Source organism: Pelodiscus sinensis, chromosome 3, assembly GCF_052426305.1.
Source record: "Pelodiscus sinensis isolate ZL-2025 chromosome 3, ASM5242630v1, whole genome shotgun sequence".
NCBI classification, from domain to species: domain Eukaryota; kingdom Metazoa; phylum Chordata; order Testudines; family Trionychidae; genus Pelodiscus; species Pelodiscus sinensis.
In genome coordinates, this window is record NC_143054.1 from 73,508,413 (window position 1) to 73,531,582 (window position 23,170).

The following is a 23,170-nucleotide window of genomic DNA, read 5'->3' on the forward strand; positions in this document are numbered from 1 at the left end:
CAGTGATGGAGATTCCACAACCCCCGTAGGCAATTTATTGCAGTGTTTAACCTCCTTGACACTAGGAAGCTTTTTCTAATGTCCAACTTAAACCACACTTGCTGAAAATTAAACCCATTGCTTCTTGTCCTATCATCAGAGGCCATGGAAAATATTTTTTTCCCCCTCCTCATAACACACTTTTAGATACTTGATAACTGCTGTCATGTCCCCTCTCAATCATCTCTTATCTAAACTAAACAAGCCCAATTCTTTCAGTCTTTCCTCATAGTTCATAATTTCTAGACCTATAATCATTTTTGTTGCTCTTCTCTGTATCTTCTCCAATTTCTCCACATCTTTCTTGAAATGCGGTGCCCAGAACTGGACACAATACTCCAACTGAGGCCCAGAGTACAGTGGAATGACTTCTCGTGTCTTGCTTATATCACATTAAAGGAGTGTTGTGAGCAACAGATTACATACAATGGTTAATAGTGCTGCAATTTCATACTTGAGTTCCTTCAGAAATTTTGGGTGAATACCATTTGGTCCTTGTGATTCACTGCTGTTTATCAATTTGTTCCAGAAACCTCTTCTATTAATATTTCTAGCAGGGGCAGTTTCTCAGATTTGTTACAGAAAAATACAGTGTTATACTGTAGCTGATATAATTTAAACCTATGTACTTTTAATAACATTATTATTAAATCTTTCTCTTTCCAATGAGGTTGAAGGTTGTAATGTTTAGAGCCTGTCTCTCCCCACTTAGCACAACAAACCAACACGTGATTACAGATTCCCTAGAGCTGAACCAGGGTATGTTGGAGTATTGATGTGGGAATCTTATCCACATCATTGGCCATGAAGACTGATGCAAAGAATTCATTTACCAGCTTTGCAATGCTCTTTTCTTCCTTGGTTGCCCCTTAAGTGTCTTGTCCATTCTGTGGCCCCATGAATGGTTTGGCAAGCTTCCTTCTTATATACTTAAATAAATGACTTGGAACAAAAGACTCTAGTACAGTGGTTCTTAACCTTACTACAGCCTGTACCTCTTTGGTTCTCAAAATATGTTCTCGCACTCCTTACTAAAAATTGTTGAAATAGGTCAGTTTTAATAAAAATCGGACATGTCTCTCACTCCCAGAAAGGGCATCTCGCACCCCCAGGAGGTGTGTGCACCCCAGGTTAAGAACCACTGCTCTAGTATGTTAAGTTAGATTGAAGTCTTAAATGTATTCTATCTTTGTTGTGTTATACTGTCGCTGATATAATTTAAACCTATGTACTTTTACTAATAACATTATTTTATTTTTACTAGAACCTAGTTCAGTCCTTTGATTGAAATAGAGTATTAATTAATCTCAGTTAAGGTACTCAACTGCTGTGTGTTTTGTCTAGGAGCAAATGGGGTTTAACCAACTGTGCTGGCTAGGAAAGGTTGGGACTAGCAGAGTCCCGAAAAGATTGCTGGCAAGAAACACAAGCTGGTTTGTCAGGGAGCTAGCAGAGCAGCCCCAGAAAGTGTCCCAAATTATTTGCAGAATAAAATGAAACTGAAGCAATGAGTAGTAATGCAAGAGGACAAGAAAACAAACAAACAAAAAAAGGGACAGATTTATATGCAACTTTAGTTATGGTTATGAAATTAGAATCTAGATAAAAATTCTTGAACAGAAAATATAAATTTGAATAAGCAGGTAATTTTTCCATATTATTAAGTAGTCACAAGTGTGAGTATAAAGTAGAGAAGTCTTTCCTAAAAGAAGCCTTACATAAATTTAATCCCTAAGGCACCAAATTCTAGACAGGCTTCCTACAAAAATACTGTTTATTAAATCTTATCTAACAACATAGCTATAAAAATGTCGTCAACAGTTGCTTGTGGTAACTAAGCTTATTAAACTCCTATCTTCCCACTGCTTTGGAACCCAAACAACAGCTGGAAACCAGATAATAAAGAAATTCAATCCATCATTCTTACAGATGAAATTAATATCTGTCAAATTCACTTCTGACAATTTAATAGGTTTAAAATAGCTGCTTAGATTTTTTTTTCATTTAAAGTAGCTGTTGTAAGAAAATCAAGTAGTAATTTCTAAGCACTTCCAAGTTCAAGTTAATTATTGTAACCAGAAAACTATTATAGATAATAAGAAGCACAGTGTATGTATTACAAACAGCAGCTCTGTATAGCTGAATTAAAAATATAAACTTTTAGGAAAAGTAGACCTGGTCCATGATACAGATAACCCCAGGACTGAGGACAGAATAAAGGACTAAAACCAGTACCAAATGATAATTTAAATTAATCCATAGTTTTTTCTAATGCATTCAGCTAACTCGAAGCATTTCAATATTAAGTCTGCATTCAGAACAGGACTGCAGGAAAGTAGCACATTTTAATTAAATATGCAATTCTGGTGAAATAATGCACCAGGCCCAATCACAGCAAGCAAGCTGCCTACTGTTGACACAATGCAGAAAATAACTGCAAAAGGTAGTAAGAACAAATGCATTAAAATCAGTACTTAATTTTTCAAAGATATGCTAATTCATATACTGCATACAGTTAAAGCATTTATGTTTGTTTATTTTTGTCTTTTTCAATTCTGAGGTGTGAAATAGAAAGAATGAGAAAAGACAAGGTTACCACCATTATTTTCAGGTGAGGCATGGTATACATAATACAGTGAAACCTTTGTTATCCGGCATTCTGTTAACCAGAAAACTTTGTTAACTAGAATTTCCCCCAGCCACAATACTGTCACATCTTCAGGTGCACAGGTCTGGATTGGTTTACTATGATTGGCTTAACAATTTTTTATTTAAGAAGTACTAATCATCTTTAACTCAAAATAGAAATGTGAGAACAACTGCCTCACACTACAAAACTACCAATATTAAAAACCCGAGTTTTAATATTATTGTCCTAATCCCTGAGTGTACTGGATAACACAAGTTTTACTGTAGCAGATTAAGAGTTTATTCTCCCTGTAGCCAAAACAATTTAAAACAAAAAAGGTGAAACAAGACTGACTGATCTCAACTAATGCATCCATGAAGCTTCCAAACCTTGCTCACCAGCCAGCTACAGAGGAGAATAAAAGGCGTATTTCACACTACAAGGGCTGTTCCATCATAGTCCACCATCAGCACTTGCACAGAAATTACCCTGTGGCAGGGATGCACGTTGTCTCCAGTCCAAGGACAGCACAGTAGTCATTATCCTACTTTGCTTCTGGAGTCCTCCTGCTTTACTAAGGGCTTGTTTATATAGTGCAGTAATTCACATAAGAGGGATGTGGAATTCTGAAGTGCACCAACATGCACACTAGGGAACTTTCAGTGTATGCCATCAGAATCTATACAGGTCAGTTAGCATCCAACATGCTGATGTGCTTTAGAATCCATATGCCACTGCCACACATTTCTGTGCTGTGTAGAAAATAAGCCCCAAGACACAATGTTTTCAGGAGCTCCAAATGTACAGGGACAATTCAACCTTTAGAGTGGTATTAACACTGAAAAGGAGCAAACTAGGATATCAATAGCTCTGCTAGAGCCTTTTCATACTTTAGTGAAAGAATCCAGCAGAAGGGAAAGGTTCTGGCAGTGGGAAGCAACATACATCTTCAGCAATTCCCTAATTCGATAGCCCTTTCCTGCTGTCTCTCCCTTCCCATCCTAAAGCATTTCATGATGTGTGTAGCTTCACCCAACAGTGTGGACACAGCCTACTTTTCACTGAAGTGTGTCTCCACCCATACCCTACATGCTGCTGTCAATTGTGTGCAGTATAGATGTTGCCAACAGCTAAGCCTTTAGGAAATCACAAAGTATTGTTAGGTTTTTTGGTTCTATTTGAATAAATTAATACTTTAAAACTTTATTTTTAATATTAATATTAATATTTAATATTGTTTGACTAGTCCATTGCTCAAACATTTGTGGACCGGTCAAATATCATACAACTTAGCAACACTGACTGGTGAGTCGGCTTCTCTCTCTCTCTCTCTCTCTCTCTCTCTCTCTCTCACTTTTATATCATCCTCATCTATTTGAATAACTAGTTACCAATATGAAATAGAAGGTGGAAATATTACAGCAGAAATTGTTGCCAATAAAGCCTTAAGACAAGGATGGAAGTGATTCGGTTTTGGCAAGTATCATTATTTTTGTACCTTTCAAAATTAATGTCAACGTAATGTTTGACAAGCAGGGGAGCATATACACAGCAGAGAAAAACAAATCTAACAAACCAATAAATGAAAAGCTTTGTTAAATATTTAGTTGCACCCAATTTCACATCCAACCCACAAATATAGTTCTTTTCTAACATTAGTGTTCACATATGATACATACATGCAAATAAAAATGTGAATAAATATCAACATATAACCACTCTCTCCTTCAGTTTCACATACTAGAACCCAATCTTATTCATCCTTATGTCTGCACTTGAAATTATAAACCAACACTTTTTAAAAGGCTATGCTTGCCTATGTGTTTTCAATCATTTCAAAATCTGTTCCCTCTATGCACCTCTAGTTATTCAATTCTACTTGACACTCCGCAGTGTCCTCAGTCATAAATAAATAAAGATCTCTACCAAAATCTTTTTCAACCATCACCTGGCTCAGTTCATTCTACATCCTCAGCAGATAAACAATCTGACAATGATCTCCATGTTCAAGATATTTTAGTGTTGCTTTCTGTTCCCATTTGCTCCCTTATCCCGTTTTTTATATATAATAACATTCTATTGTCTAGTTTTACTTCCTTACTTCAGTTACTTAACACTGCCCTTCAATTTGCAACAAAAGTCCATATGATGGACATAAATGGTACTCTGTAATTATTTACGTATATTGTTTCAGCCATCATTATGTTTCAGTAATCATTAAAAACACAGTAGAAAACTTTAAGAGTGCAGAGTCTGCAGGGATCAAACAATGTGCAACACATTAGTGCACTATAGAAATTACATTCCCAAGCTGGCATTACTGCTCCGGGTAGAGAAGATACAAACAAACAAAACACAACAAACAACAAAAGATATTTTTCTTGTTTTTACTGTTTGTTTTTAATTAGAGTGGGTTGGGTTTTTTTGTTTAAATAATAATAAAAAATCAGGAGCTGTAGAATATACTCGTTTAGTTTAATAGGAGGCTGTAAATAATTCAAGTAGGAGAGAAAAAATGGCTTAAGATAAATCACTCTATAGTAAACTTTGAAGGTTATTACGGCACAATGACTGAGCCATTGCTTCTGAACCATCTACCTCATTGCCTTTGGGTAGGATAGGCTTCCTTGTGGATTATGGTTTTAAAATCCTCTCTCTCAATGTTTTGATCCTGCAGGATGAAAGGGATGGATCACTTGATGACTACCCGTTCTGTTCATTCCCTCTGAATAACCTGGCAATTCCCACTGGCAGAAGACATCATACTAAGCTTGAGGGTCCTTCGCTTGACCCAAAATGGCCATTCTTGTGTTATGTACTATAAATCAGTGTGTCTCAACCTTTTTTTTTTTTAAGTACCCTTTTATACATAAGTACTTTAGTAACTACAGGTTTTCAGACACACAAAGATTTTTTCTACCATTGCAACACATTTGTTTAAACAACTAAATCGTAACTGGGTGGGCGATAAAATTTTTGGATGTAAAAAGTACAAAAATAATAAAGCACTGTAAGGCAAAAACAAAAATTCAGATTTCTTCAAGTTTCAGTTGTGTTTACATACCCCCCCAACTTCCCTCAAGTGCTGTACTCGTACCGCTGGTTAAGAAACACTGCTATAAATAATACTTTGATTTTGGAAGACTGTTTAGTTGTATATTCACCACAGTTATACATTACAGATGTGGTCTCCTCACCTCAAAAAAGATATTTTGGCCTTGGAAAGGGTTCAGAAAAGGGAACTAAAATGATTAGGAGTTTGGAACGGGTCCCATATGAGGAGAGGTTAAAGCGACTGGGACTTTTCAATTTAGAAAAGAGGAGACTTAGGGGAGATATGATAGAGTATATAAAATCATGAGTTGTGTGAAGAAGGCTGATAAAGAAAAGTTATTTATTAATTCCCTAAATAGAAGAACTAGAGGACACCAAATGAAATTAATGGGGAGCAGGTTTAAAACTATTTAAATAAAGTTCTTCTTCACACAGCATGTAGTCAACCTGTGGAACTCCTTGCCAAAGGAGGCTGTGAAGGCTAGGACTATAACAGAGTTTAAAGAGAAGCTAGATAATTTCCTGGAGGTTAGGGTCCATAAAAGGCTATTAGTCAGGGGATAGAATTGGTGTCCCTGGCCTCTGTTTGTCAGAGGCTGGAGAGGGATGGCAGGAGACAAATTGCTTGCCTCTCTGGGGCACCTGGTGTTGGCCACTGTCGGCAGACAGGATACTGGGCTAGATGGATCTTTGGTCTGACCCAGTACGGCCGTTCTTATGTTCTTATGTTCCAGAAAGAAGAGAAGAAATGTCAGTGTCAAATCTAGCTGGACCTGCCAAGTAAGCCTATAAATACCTAGGGGGCTGAAGCTCATGATTTATGAGAAGAGGCTGAGGCATTTGGGTTTATTTAGTCTACAGATGAATGAGGAGGATTTGATTTCAACTACCTGAAGGGAGATTTCAAAGAAGATGGAAAGGGACTGTTCTCAGTGGTGACAGAAGGCAGAATAAGGAGCAATGGTCTCAAGTTGCATTGGATATTAGAAATAAATATTTCACTAGCAGTGTGGTGAAGCACTGGTATGGGTAACCTAGGGAGGGGAACAAATGTGCAGCTCACTACTGACTTTGCCAGATACCTATTCTCTTGTACCCATCAGCCCTAGCACCTTAATCCTACTTAACTATTATTATTACATTGTAAAATTTAGTTTTTTAGATTTCCATTTCTTAATTGTGCTACGCCCCATATTGAGCTCAGATTTCTTGGTGAAGAGTGTGAATTCTGATTCCAAAGGTACATAATTATTTTAATAATTTACAGAAATGTTTGAAAGACTCTGAACAGAACTAGCGTGAGGGGAAGAAAATCCAGAAAAAGTAGTGGAGACAGGAAAGAGACAATAAGGACCAAGTGGACAGTTATAACAATTAGCAAAACAGACTATGAATGGCCCTAAAAAAGCAAAATGCAAGGCTCAAATAACTGAAGAGAAGACATGATTGCAACTGTCAGGATAAGAGAACTTTTGAAGCACCAAAGTATTGCAAACCCACAAATTGAGCTGGGCACCTGCTAACACAAAGAAGGCTGTTAAAAATGTGAAAGTAAGTCATTTTGTTTCAGTCAGCTGAAGAAGTACATTTAAGCCTTCAGATGTGTGAAGTGGGTACTGTTTTGAGGCTCCTTCTCATATCACCACAAGTTTTTCTGCCTTAACAGGTGAGTGATAAATGAAATAAGACAACTGAGTGTAGGTGAAAGAGGAAGGGATTTGAAAGTCCAAGCTGTTGCTGATAACTAGGAACACTTCTAACTGGGTGACTCCAGCTATGCAGTGCTAGCATCAGGTGGCTCATCTTTAGGAAAGAAATGCTCGTGTATGACTGCAATGCCATCAATTTTTTTCTACTAAGTAACACTCAATGTTGAAAGACCCTTTTTTAGATGTGGAAATAGCGAGCTTTCTTCTGAACATGTACAACTGCTTGAGCATCACTGCAAGCCCTTTACTATGTTACATGAATACCAGGTGCCACCAGGATCAAGATTCCCTAGTGTGAACCAAATTGTGCATGAATCCTAGGATGCAAACAAACCAAACCCATGACCCTGATTAATCAAAAAATGTGAATATATGCAGTTAATGTTTAAAACAAATGTTGGTACAACACCTCTACAACTATGCATTAATACTAATCTTTGAGGGCCTATGCTGTGGACTGTGAGGTGGATATCCACAATACACCAGCAGGGTAACCCTGACAGTGGGTCCTATGTATACACATCCTGTGTAATTTTTTTATCAACCAAAGTTAGGGAAGACAAATTACAGTATCAGAAATTAAGACACTTCAAATAAATTCTAAGTGCAATTCTATACAGTGGAAAAAGACAATGGTGCCCAGATGCAACAGCGCTTGGAGGAGAAAAATTGTAATACAAAAGACAGCAGCAGCTTCATAACTCCAGTGCTGCATGAAAAACATTCACAAGATTGTAGGCAGGAACAGGGGCAAGATGTTTCTTAAAAAAAATTTTAAAGGGAGGAAGGACTTGAGTTTTTCAAAAGGAAGAGAAGAGAGTAACTAAGGTAGAATTTCAGATAATCCAGGTTAGGACCTAAGAAAGTCAAAATGGCAGAAGATTAAACAGTAATGGCTAAGGAACAGAGAAGCTAGAAACAAAACCACTATGTTTGGGAAGCAATAGAAAGAAAAAAACAACATTGCAGAGTTCATTGAGAGTCAGGAAACATGAGGTACAAAAGTAGAATGCACAGAAGTAGATATCAGAGGACTGTTGAAACAGCACAGAAAGCATGGGGAACAGAGGACTTGTTTTGAAGGCTTAAGTAATGTAAGAGAAAGTCACCTCGGCAACAAAAATGGCTGCTAGAACAGAGATGGTCTCAAGCTGTCAGGGGAACTTCAGAAAAAAAGCAAAAAAGTGTGCCAAGGTCAGCTTGGAAAAAGTTATTTCCCCCCCCCCCCACCTCCCCCCAAAGGCGTTGATAAAAAAAAAGGAAGCTATTACAATTCTGGCCCCATATTGTAATTATTAAACTTTTTTTTTAGTATACTAACTTTAAAAAGAATTCCAGACAGACACAAAACATTATTTGATCTGAGGAAGTGGGTCTGGCCCACGAAAGCTCATCATCTAATAAACCATCTTGTTAGTCTTTAAAGTGCTACATAGTCCTGTATTTTGTTTCAGCTACACCAGACTAACACGGCTACATCTCTATCACTATTCTACATGCAAGGCACTACATTTAGCCGTTTGGAATGGAAATCCATCAACCATATGAAGAAACTTGCACAGATACAGACAGACATCATCTTTCTATCCAAGTGCAAGAAGATGGACATCGTACCCAAAGGACTGAAAGTGAACAATCCATTAAGATCAACATACTGCACTGACTACAGTGAAAGACTCTGCCTCACACTATCCAAAAAATTAAGGAATCACCTGCTAAGTATTTTATACAAAAAACAGAAAAACATCAAGAATGACATTTCTAACTTAGAGAGTCTCATCTCAGGACAAACATCCACACCGACTGACACCTTGCAAGAGTTTTGTTCCACCAGACAAGAAATCTACTATACACACTTCTATTCCCTACAACAAAGAAAAGACAATAAATTGTCCAAACTGCTCCACCACAAGCTACAACAGCAACAACCTCAACCCACCAGATAATATTGTTAACCTCTCCAGCTACAAACTCAATCCAGCAGAAGAGTCTGTCTTATCCAGGGGTATCTCTTTCTGCCCCACGTCCCCCACAAACTGGATACAATTTTGTGGTGACCTTGAAGCTTTTTTTCGCCGCCTCCGCCTCCGAGAATATTTCCAAACCACCAATGAACACCAATCTGACCTACCAGATCCCCCCTATCAACACAAAAGGAAGAATAATTCTATATGGACTCCCCCTGATGGTCGGAATTACAATCTAGATTTCTATATACAAAGCTTCCGCAACAATGCACAGACTGTCATTATTCGCAAACAACAACAAGCGACACACAATCTCAGCCACGCTGAACAACATGCCGTCCAGAGTCTCAAAAACAACCTGGACATTATAATCAAACCAGCTGACAAAGGGGGTGCTGTGGTCATTATGAATAAGGCCGACTATAACTAAGAGGCAACCAGACAACTCTCCAACACCACATTTTACAAACCTCTCTCCTCTGATCCTACCTCAGAATACCAAAAGAAATTACTCTGTCTCCTTAAAAGCCTCCCTACAGCTACTCAGGAACAAATCCACACAGAAACACCTTCTGACCCCCGACCAGGATTTTTCTATCTGCTTCCCAAGATCCATAAACCTGGACACCCCGGACGCCCCATCATCTCTGGTATTGGCACACTCACTACTGGTCTATCCAGCTATGTAGACTCTCTCCTCAAACCCTACGCAACCAACACCCCCAGCTATCTCCGAGACACTACTGACTTCCTAAGGAAACTACAAAACATCGATAACCTCCCCAATAACACCATCCTTGCCACCATGGATGTAGAAGCACTATACACCAACATCCCACATGAAAACGGATTACAAGCTATTAGAAACACTATCCCAGAGGACACCACTGCCAACCTGGTAGCAGACCTATGTAACTTCGTTCTCACCCACAATTATTTCCAGTTTGAGAACAACTTATACCTCCAGATCAGCGGCACAGCCATGGGTACACGCATGGCCCCATAGTATGCTAATATCTTTATGGCTGACCTAGAACAACGTTTCCTCAACTCCCATCCCCTTTTACCCCTTCTCTACTTACGCTACATCGATGACATCTTTATGATCTGGACGCATGGCCAAGAAACACTGGAGACATTCCACAGAGATTTCAACAACCTACACCCCACCATTAACCTCAGCCTGGACCATTCCACAGGAGAGATCCATTTCCTGGACACCACAGTACAAATCAACAATGGAAAATTAGACACCACCCTCTACAGAAAACCCACTGACTCATACAGTTACCTACATGCTTCCAGTTCCCATCCATCATCTATAGCCAAGCCCTTCGATACAACCGCATCTGCTCTAATCCCACAGACAGAGACCAGAAACTTCAGGATCTCTACCAAGCATTTATAAACCTCAACTACCCACCTGGAGAAATAAAAAAGCAAATTGAAAGAGCCAAACGAATACCTAGAAACCATCTACTACAAGACAGACCCAAGAAAACCAACAATAGAACACCACTTGTCATCACCTACAGCTCCCAACTTATACCTGTCCAACACATTATCAATAGATTACAGCCTATACTGGAACAGGACACTAAACTCCAAGAAGCTCTGGGAGACAGACCCATAGTCTCCTATAGACAACCACCTAACCTCAAGATGATTCTTACCAACTACCACAGGACATACCACACTAATACCAACTCTGGTACTTTCCCTTGCAACAAACCCCACTGCCAGCTTTGTCCACATATTCACTCTGCTGACACCATTATTGGGCCTAACCAAGTGAGTTATAAGATCAAGAATACATATTCCTGCGCCTCCAGAAATATAATCTATGCTATCATGTGCCGAAAGTGTCCGTCTGCTATGTACACTGGACAAACGTCTCAGACCCTTCGCCAAAGAATCAATGCCCACAAAACAGACATTAGACAGGATCACAAAGAAAAAACAGTTGCTTGTCATTTCAACCAGAAAGGACACAGTCTTAATGACCTGCTAACCTGCATCCTACTTCAGAAGACATTCAAATCTGCACTTGAAAGGGAATCCTCTGAACTAACATTCATGCTAAAATTCGACACTCTCCGCAGGGGAATTAACAAAGACTCCAACTATCTTACCCATTACAAAGATAGCTTCCCCAATTATCACCTCTAATACTATTAACTCACAGACATTTCCCCTTCCCCACCTCTAATATCATTAACTCACTGGCATTCACCTTCCTTCTCCCCCCCCTGACATCCCCCTTCTGTTCTGTAATGTGATTTGTCCTTTTCATGTGTGTTCATTTTTTTTAAATTGTATCCTTTGGTATATATGGTTGTGACTATTTTCTTCCATTATTTGATCTGAGGAAGTGGGTCTGACCCACGAAAGCTCATCATCTAATAAACCATCTTGTTAGTCTTTAAAGTGCTACATAGTCCTGTATTTTGTTTCACAAAACAAATATGTATGTAAGTAACAATAAGAATCAAGTTCACCGTAGCAAGGCTTTTCAAACCTGATGGGTATAATCTGAGAGCAGTTCAAGGCCTGAATGAGATCAGTTCTTGCTCAGTACGGAGACAAGGAAATAAGATAGCAATAGGCCAACAATGGCATCTGACAGAAGAGATCACCACACAAAAAATAAATGGGATCTGAGTGGAAAGGGGTTGGAGACTAAGTTACTTAGACATCAGAACTTCATCAGAATGAAATAATACATTTTTTTTTTACCCCAAGCAAAGAACTCAGATTGGTGTCATGGTTATAAATACATACTAAATGTCTAAAGCAGGGTTTCCCAACCTACGGGTAGGGACCCAAATATGGGTCACCACAACATTTCAAAAGTGTCTCCGCAGGTGGCTCTGCCCCCTCTCCGCTCCCTGTTTTTTAATTGCCTTGAGTCACCAAATCTTCCTGAATTGTCAAAATGGGTCCCTATCTGGAAAAGGTTGGGAACAACTGGCCTAAAGGGAAGAGTCTTTAATAAAATGTTATCTTTAAATTTATAAAATCCTAGAAGCTAAAAAATGTATTATATTTAAACAAACAAACGAATTGGACCTTAATCAGCTCAATTTCAGCTATGGTTATCTTCACAGTATCCTGGAAATAGACAGCTCCTAAAGCATGGGCAATTTTTTTTCATAGTGTGGACCTCAATTTAATCCAGATATTGTCTCATGATCAATATGCCCCCTCATTCATTATTCACATCCCTTCCTCTGCTTATAGTGGCTTACAAAGAAAAATTAGGTTTACATTTTCTTTAAATGTAAGTTGCCCTTCACAGTAAGATCCATCTATTTATGCCACACTGTCTCTCACTATGATCCAGTGTGACAAGATAGAGCTGGTCAAAAAACAGGTTGTTGTTTTTTTCCCCCCTCAAAAACTTTAAAATTTTCACTGAAAAGCTGAAAACCGATTTTACCTATTTTTGGCAACTGAAAGTCATCAGCAGAAAAAAAAAATAAAGAGTCAAAGGAAAACAACTACCTATTCACAAAAGATTGTGTTTAGTTGTCAACTCAATTTTTTGTCCAAGTCTAATACAAAATTCTGCCCTATATTGTCATTGTTCAGCTGACTTGACAGGGAGCTTCCAATAACTCTTTTAAATACATATACATACATACATCCTACCTACATACATACCCACACACTGTAGTAATTTCTAATATCACTCTTAATTCATGACAAGAATGAGTTGTTCCCAAAGTTGATTTAAACATATTATTTCCCAACTTTCACAAATGGTTTACCTTGTTCAATTTAAATTTCACCAAGAAGTCCTTCTGATCACATGTATAACACTTGAAGTAGGAATGACCTTTTCTGAGCAAAATATCAGAAAAACAGAAATGCAGACAGACAAAAAGACAGGCTACAAACTATCACGTGTTTGTGTTTGTTATATATGCTTTCTTTTGTATGCATGCTAATATGTGAGAAAGATATCAGTGTGTAATAAAATGTGTGTAAGATTCAAATTGACAAAAATTAGATAAGCAAAGAATTAAAGAGTTAAGATGCCTCAAACAACTTAAACTCAGCAACTATGATGCATTTTAAAGCTGTGCATTGTCCCTGTTCTATGCTGATTTCTATGTGAAAGGAGAGAGAATAAAATCCTTGCTGCAAACTCTAATGAAGTGCGTTAAAACATATTTTTTATAGCTTGAACCTCTCTAAACCAGGTTTCTCTGGTCTGGCACCTCTCCTCATATTTGTTTGGTCCTGTTTAGTATGCAACTATGTACTTGTTGTGGAGTTATCAAATAGAAAATGGAGGTATAGTGAAAAATTGTTACAAAACAGACAAAAAAAGGGGGGGGGGACCTTCTTGTCCATTGAATTGTTAATACATTAAAGAATATACAACAGCAGTAGCTTCCTATGCCATCAACCAGTGACTTCAGAAACGATCAGCTCTTGGGTGCAGAAAGAGCAAAGCCAACCTAGGAAGGTACAATAAAATACCCATTTGATTGTTAAGTAACTAGACACTTGCAGGTAAAACACTGAGAAACAAAACTTGTTTTAAAATGAAAGTTTTGTTAAGTTTCAAAGATAAAAAAGCAGTGCTTGTGTGGTCAGATGTGAATTAGAAAAAAACCCAATGTACCTACTTTCTCACTTCAGTTATAATGCATAGTAAAAACGTAACATCACCGTAATTGAATTAAATTACTTCATCTAATTCTAGGCTGTGTGTGCCTGGCTTATATTTTGAAACAAATAACTGTGTGCTATTCTCACAAAATCCCACCAATGCTGGCTGAGAAGGTAATCACTGGTAGTAGGACTTCCTTTTTCCTCACTGCTGCTACAGCCTCTTCTGTGTATAATTATCACTTTTTTTTGAAATAATCAATCATTTATTTGAAAAAAAGCAAATCAGTCAGGAAGTTCTAACCAACCAGCAGGTTTAAGAAGAAAATGACAAAAATGAGAACACAGTAAGTTAAATATAAGTATGAGGAACAAAGGTACAACAGCTTATGCTAAGCATGTTTAAAAGTTTTTAGAAAGTCTTTATTATATTTCAAATGTAATGGCTTCAAGGAGATGTCACTTGAAGTCTCTGTATTTTTGATAAACGAGTCTTGTGATGGAAATCTACATTTTTAGTCAGCAGTACAGAAAGAGCAGTTTAACTTAAAAAGCACCTGGCAAACTTTCTTATCTCTGTTTTCTGAGTAGCTGTTTGAAAGTTTCCATAACTGGACAAAAATGTGGTTGGTCTAAGTCATTCATTATTATCCTTTCCCACAAGTTACACAGGAGGAGGGGGTTCACCAAGAGGAATTATATAGCTCCACTTACATTTGGTAATTCAAAGTGAAGCCCATAAATGAGATGTCTCATTAGTTTGAGCAGATGGATCAAAATTAAAGGCTGAACCGCCAACTTTTAATTTCCCAGTAGCCAGGAAGAGCTTGAAGTCTTGTAGAGAATGATTGTTGAAAAATCAACATGAAACGATTTTCTCCATCTGTCATAACACATGCCTGTGTAGAATACAACTACCTCCTACTGTCTTTACTCTTTAAAAATGAAAATGCACATTACATCCATTAAACACAGGAACATACAACTTCAGCTGAATATCACATTGCAATCCATAGTATAATAATGTGATACAGACAAACCAGCATGATTTCCGTAAACTAAGCCTTTGTAAAATGTCAGAATTTATTCAAAAAGGTAACAGATAAAAGGATAACCTATGAATATTATATAATAAGAATTTCCACCTAGCAAAATTTTTTGTAAAGACTCTCAAAAACATACTGAGGAAACTTGATAACCACAAGAGGGAAGCACTAATTCCTGTCCTGAAATTTAAAAAGGATTGTTATTTCCCTCTACTTCTGCTTGTGTCTCAGAATTTTCCCTATTGCATCTTATGATCCAGCGTATATGACTGCATACAGCTTTTTGGTCCTCTGAAGTAGAAATAGTAGAGACTAACATGAAATATTCCTCTTCTGACAGCCACACATTACTACCTTAATATCTAGAACCTTCCAGCTAGTTACTACATTCCAAAGAACATGACCCTTAGCTGGATAAAATAATCTTCTAAGATACTACAAAGAAACATACTTACACGTAAAGAGGAGGAAATCAATTTAGATTCTCAGCAAATAGGTATCTTGTGGAATATCTAAAGAATACAGAACTGGCAAACCCTAATAAGGCAATATTAAAGAAATGGGCTCATGTGCAATATGGATGCAAAAAAAAATCTCTCTCTCTCTCTCTCTCTCTCTCTCTCTCTCTCTCTCTCTCTCACACACATATATATATATATATATATATATATATATATATATATATATATATATATATATATATATATATATATATATATAAAAGATTTTCCTGCTGGGCAACAGAATGACATCATCACGCTCTCTGTATTTATTCTTAGATGGTTTTGAGAAGGGGACTGAAATCTGTTTTACTTCTAGATCTTTTACTACTATGGATTTGTAAAGAAATCATGTCAAACCAATCTGATAGCTTTCTTTGATAGGATAATGAGTCTTGTGGATAAGGGAGAAGTGGTAGACGTGCTATACCTAGACTTTAGTAAGGTCTCGCATGATTTCTTTGATAGGATAATGAGACTTGTGGATAAGGGAGAAGTGGTGGATGTGCTATACCTAGACTTTAGTAAGGTCTCGTATGATATTCTTATCAATGAACTCAGCAAAAACAACTTAGATGGGGCTACTATAGGGTGGGTACATAACTGGCTGGAAAACCGTTCTCAGAGAGTAGTTATTAACAGTTCACAATCCTGCTGGAAAGGTATAACAAATGGGATTCCGCAGGGGTCTGTTTTGGGACTGGTTCTGTTTAACATCATCAACGATTTAAATATCGGCATAGAAAGTACACTTATTAAGTTTGCAGATGATACCAAGCTAGGAGGGGTTGCAACTGCTTTGGAGGACAAGGTCATAATTCAAAATGAACTGGAAAAAATTGGAGAAATGGTCTGAGGTAAACAGGATGAAGTTTAATAAGGACAAATGCAACATGCTCCATTTAGGAAGGAACAATCAATTTCACACATACAGAATCGGAAGCGACTGTATAGGAAGGAGTGCGGCAGAAAGGGATCTAGGAGTTATAGTGGACCACAAGCTAAATATGAGTCAATAGTGTGACGCTGTTGCAACAAAAGCAAGCATGATTCTAGGATGCATTAACAGGTGTATTATAAGCAAGACACGAGAAGTCATTCTTCTGCTCTACTGTGCACTGATCAGGCCTCAGTTGGAGTATCATGTCCAGTTCTGGGCACCACATTTGAAGAAAGATGTGGAGAAATTGGGGAAAGTCCAGAGAAGAGCAACAAGAATGATTAAAGGTCTAGAGAACATGACCTATGAAGTAAGACTGAAATAATTGGGCGTGCTTAGTTTGGAAAAGAGAAAATTGAGAGGGGACATAACAGTGATTTCTAAAAGGGTGTCACAAGAAGGAGGGAGAAAACTTGTTCTTCCTGGCCTCTGAAGATAGAACAAGAAGCAATGGGCTTAAACTGCAGCAAGGAAGGTTTAGATTGGACATTAGGAAAAAGTTCCTGTCAGGGTGGTTAAACACTGGAATAAATTGCCTAGGGAGGTTGTGGAATCTCCATCTCTGGAGATATTTAAGAGTAGGTTAGATAAATGTCTATCAGAGATGGTCTAGACTGTACTGGGTCCTACCATGAGGGCAGGGAACTGGACTCAATGACCTCTTGAGGTCCTTTCCAGTCCTAGTATTCTATGATTCTATGGAGGGAGTCAACATGTGTTAGTATTTGTTGCTGCACTGGTCATGAACCGTAAGGACCATGGCCAGTTGTCCTAGATGCATCACTGAGGAGATGAAATTTTATAACTGGTAATCCAGAAGTAGACAATAAAAGAGGGATAGACAATTCAGACATGTGGATAATAACCCCACCCCCAACTGCTTCTTGACTGCACAGTAGTCTCAAACATAAAAACTCACTTCTGAAATCTCCAGTGCAGACTAAACTGGAGGACTAATTGTGATTTTAAGGTAGGACATGCATTAGAGCAAGAGATAGGAGATATTCTACTAAATATTTTTAAAACAACGAACATATTTTCCTGAGATGTTCATACTGATCTCGTATAGTACACCTCTTAAAAACAAAAGTGGGATTAGGAAGTAGGCCAGAGACCGAAAGCTATTCTGATCACTCAATTTACGTTTAGGTACCTTAAAAATTTGACTTTAGAATTGTTACTCGGGAAAGAGAGAGACTCTTTACAGCAAATTCTGAAAAGCATCAGATGAGAGATGAATGGTTTAGTGACCTGCTGTGTAAGTGGCAAGGAAGAAATGAAATCTGTTAAAGAAATGGCCTTCTCAGTAATGAATGATACTACCACCATTATAAGAGCAAATGTATTTACACATTTCCCAGCTGTCCGTGGCTGACTGACTGACATACATCAAACTGAAATAAAATCAGCTTGTTCAGCTTGTAAGGGGAATCACTTCAGAAGCCATTTCATGATGCAATTATACTACTTCATTTTATTATTCTAAAATATAAAAAGTCTAAAATCCAGATCTGCCATGCATTATCATTCAAATCTAATTATAATCATATGATATAGTTACATCAGTTGTTTTAAAGTTATATAACTTGTTTTGAAGTGCTATGCCAAAATAATACGTATTTTCAGTCTTATACATCTTTGTTAAAAGTTAACATTTAATCTGTACGTTTTCATGCATATTTCTCATTAAAATATTTTTACGGTTTAGAAAAAAAACCTCAGAAACCTCCACGTTAATTCTCTTATACTGCAGAAGAGCTACGTGAAACATTTATTTAAAATACAGACTAGAAATTCTTGTTCAGATTTTTTCCCCCCAAGAAACAAATTCTGAGTAAAACACAACAACAATAAACATACCTGATGTCCAGCTGTTATTTGCTTCAAAAGGTTTTCGTAACATACTTCATCCATATTATTCATCTGCTGCACCTGGATAGTAGTAAGTGGCATGTTACCATTTAAAAATAAAGGCAGTCCTTCAATCTAGTTGAAATATACTTTATATTAAATCAATTGAAAGAAATCCATCAAAAAATGTATTGGAAACAAATATTAATGTCTAATATATATAATATAAAACAGTTATTTTTCCGTCATACTGAAGTCCTAGCATCATATGAACAAAATCAAACATTAGTATTTGAATATCAGCCAGATCTAAGAATTTGCTAATAAAGCAAAATGTACTTGCCATCTATATAACAACACCTACAGACATACGATCAGCTGTCCAAGTCACTGAGGTTCATTTCCTCCATCTAAGTTCAAAAAAATCCTCCTTACATTAAAAAGGATTTTCTCTATAGGTATACATAGTAGCATGGGAAGTGGAACAATTTTGCAGAGTATTTTATACACACAGTTCCATTAACCCACTGCATTATTATTTATCAGTAATTCCATATCAACAATTTACCATAAAAAATTTTGTCATCATGCCAATAAGAAGAGAAATGGCAAAGATGTTTGTTACATTCAAACAAAATTTATACAACATTAAGGTTGTGATCAACCAAAACGAAACAATGGAATTCAAAGTCAGAGCTGACACTCAATCCATAGCTCATTCTGTACATTTAAGAAGGGAAAAAAAGACACTTGATCTACTCAGAATAGTGGAAAGCATTGTTAAACACAGCTTTAATGGAAAAAAACAATGAAAAAATATATCCAACTATAGTGTCACATGAATGCCATGAGAAAAAGAATGTAATGTTTCTTTATAATATGGCGCTATCACTAAGAGAAACATTTTATAGATTATGTTTCGTATACTACAGACTAACATCATGATACAGTTCTAGGTCTTTCCTGCATGGAAAAAAGAAGAAAAAGAAAATTGGGTTAAACGAATAAAGCACAGTATGGCATTTAAATCCTCTTAGCAGACCATCACATGTTTACCTAGTCCAACCTCCTCTTTTCCATTCAAATTGTAATAGCTAACGAGAAGGTCCATTACAGTATCAACATTTAGCTTTTACATAGCATTTAATAAAAGAACTTTTTGAAGGGTCATGATACAGGCAGTCCCCAGGTTACATGGATCCGACTTACATCGGATCCCTACTTACAAACGGGGTGAGGCAACCCCGCACTAGCTGCTTCCCCCCAGCAGACCAGGGAGATGCAAAGCTAGCACCCCCCCCTCCCAGCAGACCAGGGAGACGCGGAGCGGCTTTTCTCAGCAGACACCTCAGCTTGAGAATAAAGGACTGAGGGAAGTGAGGTGTGGGAGAATAAAACTGAGCTCTGGAGAAATGTTTGGCTAGAGTTTCCCCTACAATATGTACCAGTTCTGACTTACATACAAATTCAACTTAAGAACAAACCTACAGTCCCTATCTTGTACGTAACCCGGGGACTGCCTGTACAAAGAAAGAAAAGGAAAGGAAACCAAAATGAACCAACTGTGGTAAGTGGATCAAAAAGGATAAAATAAGAAAGGATAAGTGAATGCTAATAATAGCAATGCTGAGCTCAGATAATGATAATAAATTTAGAATTAGGAGAAAATTAAATCATTATCTTTTCTTAGTGTCAAACATACATGGGTGCCTCATAAAATATACATGAAAATATGGGCACTATGGGTGATGGCATCTAAATTTTGGTGAAATAAGAAGAGCCCCATTTGACTGTACCAGCTGAAGAAAGGCGCATGTGATGGGACAAACTCTGGTTTAAGTTATAAACGCCTTGAGATAAAGATCACTCCTGACTTAGTTTTAAGCACACTGTTGCTATTCAGCATCACTACTTTAAAAAAAAAAAAAAAAAAAAAAAAAAAAAAACAGAGAATTTTTATCACAAAAATAACAACAGAAATGCAAAGAAAAGAAACTAATTTTTGTCTGGCCATGCTGGAAGAAAGGAGGCCATGGATGTGCTTTAATTAGGTCACAACTTTATTCACTTACAATATCTGGAAGAACACAGCAACACATTACACAATATAGGGTCATCATTTTCTTATTCATTTCCACATAACCCCCAGCATGCTCCCAGCCATCCGATAGCTGGGATCCTGCCATCCTTCCCTCATATAAAGTGAAAAGGGGTTAGGAAAGCAGGGAATGGGGGATCAGCTCCCCATGTTCCAGTAAAAGGAATCCCTCTTTTCTTAGATCCTGTAAGGTATGCTTTCCTTCAAATTCTTTTCCAAACCATTTTATCCAGTAACTATACCCCTTTCATACATATCTGCCATATGTATGAGGAGTCAGAAATTATGCTTGGTTGCCTCCCTCCCCATTCCAGAGTTCCCAGATATTAACGGATTCCCTCCTTTTTCACCAAAGTGAGTGCTCCGATGCTGCCAGTGCATAAGAAGCATCACCTCGCCCACAGTATGTCCCTTCTTCCATGTCAGTTCAGCACTGGCTTACCTAGCTCCAACTGTGCCACAGCCTAATGACCACAAAGTCTACTTGTACACTCATTATGCCATACTGTGCCCACAACTCTATATCACCACTAGAAGATTATTTATTTAAAATAAACAAAGGAAGTATTAAAGCTTCTCTTTTATCTTTGACAATTAACTATTTTCTACTGAAACAGTTGCTAAACTAAATGTATCACTGCTGCTTGATGAAGTCTTCTTGGCTAAAATTATAAAACAAAATATGACCTTTCATAAACTTGTATTCTACATTTTAGAACTCTAATTTGTGTATCATTCAGAGATTAAGTAATAGTGCAATTTTACAACCATTTCATCCCTCAAACTAGAAACAGGAGAGGCTTCCAAAATATTAAGTTAATCTTTTCACAGGTATCTCTGGAGGAACTTCACCTGGGATGAATTTGCAGTATGTGCATTAGGGATCTTGAAGAACTAGATAAGTTCATGGACAATAGATCCATTGGTATCTATTAGCAAGGGTGGGCAGGGATGGTGTGTCTAGACTGTTTGCTCCTAGCTGGTGGTAGAGATGTAGCCGTGTTAGTCTGGGGTAGCTGAAGCAAAATGCAGGACAATGTAGCACTTTAAAGACTAACAAGATGGTTTATTAGATGATGAGCTTTCGTGGGCCAGACCCACTTCTGGGTGATGGGACGGATTAACTGATAACTGCCTATTCTGCTCATTCCTTCTGGAGCATTGGCCACTATTGTAAAACAGGATACTGTTGTAAAAAAAGATACTGGGCTAGATTTACCTTTGGTCTGACTCAGCATGGCTATTCTCATGTACAAATGAGTATACTTCATCTTTGTCTGGCTACCCTGGTAAAGTGGTATACCTTTTTAAGGGCAGTGATACAGACACTGCTTCAAACTAGAGAAGATGACCACTGGCACAGTCACTCATCCTCTTGAAATTACTGGAATGGGGGGAAGTACAGAGGTGCAAGACAGGAAGAAGCAGTCCCCTTTCACTTGGCTCACGAAGAGCAGCAACCATCCTTCTACTCCGGAAAAAGCTGAAATACCAAGTTTGGTCAGGAACTATTTTGGGATCTATGCTACACTCTTGTCTCAGGGAGACCAGGAAGGGAATTTTCCTTCACCACCAGGTTGTCCAAGATATAATGCAGTTTAATTTAGCTACCCCACAGTGGGAGGGCTTTTATTGGGGCAAACATGACATGGAAGGTTGACTGTGATATCCCAGCCAATCAAGTCTAAGGTAGGTATCATCAGAATGGCCATACTGGATCAGACTAATGGTCCATCTAGCCAAGTATCCTGACTTCCAAAAGTGTTGTCACATGATTCAGAGGGAATGAACACAACTAGCTATCAAACACAGATTTAGTCAAACACGTGTCAGGTATGATCTAGATCAGTGTTTCTGAAAGTGCTCCGCGAAACCACTTTAAGAAACACATTAACTGTCCACCCCAGTTTGTTTATTTACTGGTGTCATGGCCACGGAGCCTCGCAGCTCCCATTGTCCTTTGCAGCCAAGGGGAGCCACGGGAAGCTGGGAGGGCCGGGCCTCTGCTTCCCGCTGCTCCGCTTGGCTACAAAGAGCAAAACGGAGCCAATGGGAGCCACAAGGCTCTGTGGCTGCGGTGCCAGTAAATAAACAAGCCAGGGTGGGCAGTTAATGTGTTTCTCAACGTGGTTTCGCAGAGCACTTTCAGAAACACCGATCTAGATGGTGCTTGGTCTTGTCATGAGAACAAGGAATTAGACTTGACGACCTCTTGAGGTCCCTACCAGTTTTATGATTCTGTGATCAAGTGATTGAGTATCTATTGTCCACTACCTGGTTTTGGCAGTCAGATGTTAGGGTGACCCAGTCTACAAGAATGCAGTGCTGGCCATCTTGGCTAATAGCCATTGATGTACCCATCTTACATGAACTTAATCTAAGTGGGCTTTTTTTTGAGTATGCGTTATGTGAAGTACTTATTTTTTGTTTTAAATTTGTTGCCTATTAATTTCATTGGGTGACCCCTGGTTCTTGTATTATGGGAAGGAGTAAATATTTCCTTATTCTCTTTGTCCACACCAACAACAATTGTAGAGCTCTATCATATGTTACCTTAATCATCTCTTTTCAAAGCTGAAAAGCCCAAGTCTTTTTAATCTCAGCTCATATAGAAGCTGTTATATACTATTAATCATTATTGGTGCTTTTCTGTCCCTTTTCTAAAGCCAACATAGCTTTTTTGGAATGGGGCAACCAGAACTGCATGTAGTTCAAGA

General features: G+C 37.9%; 1 protein-coding gene across 2 annotated transcripts in view; it reads right to left on the bottom strand.

The window, feature by feature from the left end:
* Window positions 1-23,170, bottom strand: part of ASCC3 (activating signal cointegrator 1 complex subunit 3) — a 410,940-nt gene that overhangs the window by 209,545 nt on the left and 178,225 nt on the right. For both annotated transcript variants that reach the window (XM_006118439.3, XM_075923934.2), the window contains exon 13: window positions 18,365-18,436. In XM_006118439.3, coding sequence (XP_006118501.3) covers window positions 18,365-18,436 — 72 coding nt within the window. The remainder of the gene's footprint in view (window positions 1-18,364; window positions 18,437-23,170) is intronic.